Raw genomic sequence first — 6,000 nt, forward strand, 5'->3', positions numbered from 1 at the left:
GTTTTTTAATTCATGCTTTTGTTGTTGTTGTTTTTTTTTTTAAATCCGAGCGGTAGATCTCCGCTTCCATTTCCACTCAGAAAGTGATCTCGACTCAGAAAAAGGTCGGTGACCACTGCTCTAGCTGAAGTGACTGTACCTCCATCTTGGTCTGGATCCAGGGTCCGATGATGTTGGCCTGGGCGGCGAACTGGCGCCTCAGCCTCTCGTTAGCCTGCTGCCTGGCCACCTCCTCCTGCAGCATCTGGTCCCTGAGAGGAACAAGGTGCTTCACCTACGGAGGGAGACGGGGACATTGGTCGTCAACGACACTTGGTAGAGATGACGTTGCGTTACTCCGTGACTGGAGAGCAGAGCCCTATACTTACGTACCGGATTTGAGGAGTTCGTGAGGTAGCTTTGGTCAACCTTGAGTTCAAACTCAGATAACCGGTACCACGAAAGTGGCTCACCTTTTAAGCCAGGTACATTTCTATGGCCGACGAATCCTTCGGAACTAATCTGCTCCGGGGCACACTAACTCAGAGCTATGTCGGAGCTCCCCCCCACCCCCCTCTCTCGCAAAGATTGCGTCATCATCCCCTTCATTTGAGGAAGGCGACTGATGAAATATTTGATTCATGAAATGTAATTTTGTGTGTTCCAAAGCTGTAATGTCAAAATACCGATCGCGTTGCACATTTGGTAATGGTAGAATGCATTTGAAACCTCACGCAGCATAAAACTTTTGTTTGACTTATTTTATCAACAGGAGAGGGATAAAACGGTGCTTGTTCATTGATTAACACACCAAACCGCACCAAAGACGACATTGACAATAGGTAGTCAACTAAAAACGGCGCTTCTAAAAAAAGCCCATTTCACACCACAAGCCTGCTGAATTTGCAAGATAACTTTTCTTTCATTTTGATTTCGGCCCAAATGAAAAACGGGTCACCGACTTGCCCGTAGATGGATTATTCCCGCATTGTCTCAGTGAAGTCAGTTGCAACTTGGGTTGGAGCGAAAACCTTTACATGAGGGTACAAGGAGCTCTCCGGGAACAGGGTCGGAAAGCCCTGCTCTAAGGTGTAACCCTAAAACATGAAGCAACTTACAGCCGCAGAGTGTGAGAAAAAATACACACTACAGAAACAATGATTGTCACAGGACAAGTGTCTCTTGACTACAATCTAGAGTGTAGAAACCTAGCCAGGGAAGGAAACACAGTTAAAATAGAAAACCATTTCAGCTTCTCTGTTGGCTTCCCAGAGTGTGTTGTACTCACCGCCTCCCACTTGTTAGTGATATCCTGGGGGGAGAGGTTGGTGTAGGGGTTGACTCCTGACAGCTTGATGCCGTAAGTCTGAGCGATCTTCACAATCTCGCTCTGGATGCCCATGGTGGCCATGCGTTCCTTATCAGCCTCTGGTAGGGTGGCCTTGAACTGGTCATGGGCTGTAATCAGAGACTGGAGAGGAGAGGAGGAGTGAGAATGGAGGGATACAGTGAGAAGGAGCGATAGAGAGAGAGAGAGAGAGAGAGAGAGAGAGAGAGAGAGAGAGAGAGAGAGAGAGAGAGAGAGAGAGAGAGAGAGAGAGAGAGAGAGAGAGAGAGAGAGAGAGGATCAAAGGGTGTGGTGTGTGTCACATAACGAGAAGAGGGAGGGGGGAATAAGGAGTGAGAATGGAGTGATATGGGAAATAACGAGAGAGAGCGAGGGAACGCAGAGAGAAACGAGAGTCCATCCGACCGTTAATGTTACGTATTGTACACACACACACGCGTGCGCGCTCACACACACACGTACATGGATCTCCTCGGTGCTATGGACGATAAACATGTCCTGCAGATCCTCCATGGCTCCGTCCATCCAGTTGTTGAAGGGCGCCGCCCTCTTGGCGAACTCCAGGTACAGCTGGTCAATGGTCTCCCACAGTTTCTCCACGCGCTAGGAAAGACCAGGACAAGATGTAACATCCCTATACAGCGTGAAGCCATCCCTGCTAAGTAGTCACAGTAGCACATGTAATGGCTTGATGTGACCACCACTAGGTGTTATTGGAAGGGACAGGAGTTTTTCCTGAGACAGGTGACCTGGGAACGTCTCCTGGCTCGCGGTGGCTCAGTTGGTAAGAGGCCGTGTGCTCAGTTCCTGCAGGGATCACATTCTAACAACCAAAAGCGTCCGCTTAAGCGGCGCATACAATATGATTATATTACGGTGTCTGTTGTACGTGTGTGGTTCAGTACCTCCAGGGAGTCCCTCCTCTTCTGCGTCAGCGTACCCAGGTTGTCCCACTGGTCACAGATGCCCTGGCAGCGGGCGTTCACAGAGGACGCGTCATGGTAGTCCAGCTCACTGAGAGAGAGACGGGCAAACACACTGATCAGTATCACGTCTCCAATCACACACTGTACGTCAATCCCTTTTTTTCTACAACTTCACTACGTTTATCCTTTCTACCGCCACTCCCTCCTCCACACCTCCCTCCGTCCCTCCTTACTTGAGCTCCTGGGCGATAGCGGCGATCTGCTCCACTCGGTCCTGGTGAGCGGCCAGGTCAGACTCAAAGGCCTCGTGTTTCCTCATCAGAGCCCTGATCTCCATCAGAGAGGCCGACTCATAGTCCTTCATGGACAGCAGCTCTTCTTTACCTGGGGGAGAGACACAGTTAATACTCAGCCGTTATCGCTCTCTACCTCTCTACCTCTCTACCTCTCTACCTCTCTACCTCTCTACCTCTCGCTCTCTACCTCCCTAACCCCTTTACCTCTCGAAACCCCTTTACCTCTCCGTTCCCTCTATCCCCTTTACCTCTCGAAACCCCTTTACCTCTCCGTTCCCTCTATCCCCTTTACCTCTCCTCTCTGTTTTATCTCTCCATCCCCATCCACCAGCGAGCGCTGTGGCGCATGACGTCTGAGGGTTGAAAGTTGAAAGTTGATGTACTGTAGGGGCTTGACTCAAAGTGAATTTTACAATTCAAAATTGATACCGCGCCTCTCGCCCCTCTCTCTCTCTACCCCCCCCCACCTGCCCTTCCTCCCCTCTCACCTCCCCTCTCCCTCTCTCACTCGCTCTGTTATTACCTGAGGTCCAGGACTGGTGCAGGGAACACTTCTGCTTGAACTTCTCAGCCAGGTGGTCCAGTCTCTCCAGACGTCTGATCTCAGTAAGAAGCCACTCCTCGTATCCCTTCTCCACCTGCTCCAGACCCTTCCATGCATTGGCTATGTCCTGGGGGAGATGGGGTATAACATGGGTAGTATTATAGATGGATGTCAGTTAGCTGGTTGACTATACTGGGTCTTGTAATGTTGGTGGAACAGTCAGATATCCAGGGGGTTATTCTCAAAACTCTTTCGAACCACACCACAGTCAATTAGCTGTGGTTTTTAATGAAGAACCCGGGGTATGAAGTCGAGAGGGCTGCCAGGACAGTGTCACTCCCTCAGACGGGGTGTGTGTGACGTCACCTACCGAGACCATCTTTCCCTCAGAGGGCATGAAGGCGGGCCGGTTGCTCAGCCTCAGCTTGGTCTGCAGGGTGTTGAAGTTGATCTCCAGCTGACACTTCTCCTGGACGCGGGGCGGCTTGTGGATGCGGCGGTAGTCCCTGAAGTCCTCCAGCTTCTGCTGCATGGCCTTCATCTGCTGCTCCGCCATGCGGTTCTCCAGCCACGGGATGGTCTTGCGGATCCACTCTAGCAACTAGGGAGAGGTAAGAGGTCAGGGGTTAGAGGTCAGGGGGAGAAGAGTTGGTTGGGTGGTTACTTCAATTTTAAAAAACACACAGGTCCCATTCAGGGCCAGTTTCCCAAACACAAAAAGCATGCTCAATGGAGAATCTCCATTGAAATAGCTTTTTGGTCCAGCACCAGGTTTAATCTGTGTCCAGGAAACTGTCCCATACAGTATATAACCTCTCATAATACATCAATGCATTAGCACAATGACTAGAAGTCTACAGGAACAGTCTACATGAACAGTTAGCAGGAACAGTCTACAGGAACAGTCTACAGGAACAGTCTACAGGAACAGTCTACATGAACAGTCTACATGAACAGTCTACATGAACAGTCTACATGAACAGTTAGCAGGAACAGTCTACAGGAACAGTTAGCAGGAACAGTCTACAGGAACAGTCTACAGGAACAGTTAGCAGGAACAGTTAGCAGGAACAGTCTACAGGAACAGTCTACAGGAACAGTTAGCAGGCTAGTATGATATCCCTTTCACACTCACCTCACTGGCCAGCTTCTCATACTCCTCCATGAGTTTCTCATTCTCCTGGTTCACAGCCAGCACTTTACAGATCCTGTTAGCTGCCGTCTCAGCCTGGGTGAGTAAGAGAGAGGGGGAGGGAGAGAGAGAAAGGGAGGGGGGAGGGGAGAGGGAGAGAGAGAAAAAAAGGAGGGAGGGGAGAGAGAAAACAAAAGTGAGAGAGAGATATTAACAACAAACGTTAAGACAGAGACAGTGGACCTTAGAAAGATGGCCGATTTTGTATTGTTTTCCATTGCATTGTATTCAATGTGTTTGCGGCAGTGTGGAGCAGAGGCAGTGAGTTACCTGCTCAGCGCCAGCGAAGGCGTGGTAGAAGCAGGACACGTAGGTCATGATGGCCTTCTCATCAGGCTTGGGGGTGTTCACAATGTCTGAGGGAGAGACCAGGGAGGAGAGCTCAGGGACAATACAACCCCGGTGAAATCACTGGAGAGAGTCGTCAGAGACAAACGGTAGAGTTGTAAAATTGCCTGGTTTTACAGAAATCCTGATTGAAGAAAGTAAGGACTCACCTTCAGCGTCGAGCATCTTGGGGATGTCCAGGTACTTCTCAGCCACCTCGAAGGCAGTGTTGAGGTTACCGATGGGGTCATCCTGTTAGGGTCACACAGACAGAGAAAGAGATTTACATGAACACATGGAGAGAAGACACAGGCCAAGGTTTGTGGGTTCAATTCCCACCAATACAAAACATGTATGCACACATGACTAAGTTGCTTTGGATAAAAACGTCCGCTAAATGGCATATATTATTTAAAAAAATATATATATATATTACATGTACAATAGAGTTCTTGAGAGAAAAAAAGAGGGAACAGGGGTATAAAGAAATAAAATAGAATAGTAAGGGGCTCGACAGGTGTTGACCCTTGTGGACTCTGAGAGGGGATGGGGGATGAGAGGAGAGTGAAGGGAGGAGGGGGGGGGGCACCTTTCTCAGTTTGGAGTAGTCAATGAGGTCAGGTCTGTGTCTGTGGATGAGGGCACACAGTGCCAGGCCATCCTTCCAACTGAATCGGTCACCCACGGGAGAGGAGAGGAAAGGAAAGGAAAGGAAACGATGATACACAGAGAAGATAGGAGAGGAGGAAAAACATTAGGATTATGAAGAGAAAGTAAAAGATAAAGAAAGTAAAATAATAAAGTAACTAATACCACAAACAATCCCAAAAGAAAGAGAGATGTAGCCTGGTCGCTAGTCTGTTTCTGGTCTCTTGCCAACTCCTTATGGAATTGTCATGCCAAATGTGACAGTGATTGACAAGGAGTTGGCATGATAGCACAAACAGACAGGCACTCAGGCTAAGAGAGGTGCAAGCAACAGCCATAACTATGAATTAGAGTTCCCAATTCCTATCTTCTCAACGTGATTCTGTGAATCCGCATGCAAGAATGGATGTAGTTTCCCATCCTGGCCACAGGGTGGCGCGCTGTGCACACCTGATGTGGAAGTTCTGCACATTAACGTTCCTGTAGGGGGCAGTCTTCCTCTGGCACCACAGAAGAAGACCCTCCTTAGCAGAGGTCTCTACACAGGGAGGAGGCAGGGGGGAGAGAGGGGAGACAGAGGGGAGGCAGAGAGGAGGCAGGGGAACGGCAGTGTTATCCTAAAGGACTAGGCTAAATATGCTCCAATAACCCTGCGGTGTTAAGGTGTCAAGCTTAGTGACCTGTGTGTGTGTGTGTGTGTGTGTGTGTGTGTGTGTGTGTGTGTGTGTGTGTGTGTGTGT

The 6,000-nt window shown here is 49.3% G+C and overlaps 1 protein-coding gene across 1 annotated transcript in view; it reads right to left on the minus strand.

Moving 5' to 3' along the window:
• LOC124013951 (alpha-actinin-3-like) overlaps positions 1 to 6,000 on the minus strand; it is a 36,505-nt gene that overhangs the window by 5,381 nt on the left and 25,124 nt on the right. Inside the window, exons 5-16 of the mRNA XM_046328534.1 lie at positions 5,711 to 5,798; positions 5,202 to 5,280; positions 4,783 to 4,864; positions 4,556 to 4,641; positions 4,229 to 4,321; positions 3,464 to 3,694; positions 3,073 to 3,220; positions 2,487 to 2,637; positions 2,233 to 2,341; positions 1,790 to 1,930; positions 1,268 to 1,450; positions 140 to 274 (exon numbers count right to left, since the gene is read on the minus strand). Coding sequence (XP_046184490.1) covers positions 140 to 274; positions 1,268 to 1,450; positions 1,790 to 1,930; positions 2,233 to 2,341; positions 2,487 to 2,637; positions 3,073 to 3,220; positions 3,464 to 3,694; positions 4,229 to 4,321; positions 4,556 to 4,641; positions 4,783 to 4,864; positions 5,202 to 5,280; positions 5,711 to 5,798 — 1,526 coding nt within the window. The remainder of the gene's footprint in view (positions 1 to 139; positions 275 to 1,267; positions 1,451 to 1,789; positions 1,931 to 2,232; positions 2,342 to 2,486; positions 2,638 to 3,072; positions 3,221 to 3,463; positions 3,695 to 4,228; positions 4,322 to 4,555; positions 4,642 to 4,782; positions 4,865 to 5,201; positions 5,281 to 5,710; positions 5,799 to 6,000) is intronic.

This window comes from Oncorhynchus gorbuscha, linkage group LG25 (assembly GCF_021184085.1).
Source record: "Oncorhynchus gorbuscha isolate QuinsamMale2020 ecotype Even-year linkage group LG25, OgorEven_v1.0, whole genome shotgun sequence".
In the NCBI taxonomy this organism is placed as follows: Eukaryota; Metazoa; Chordata; class Actinopteri; order Salmoniformes; family Salmonidae; genus Oncorhynchus; species Oncorhynchus gorbuscha.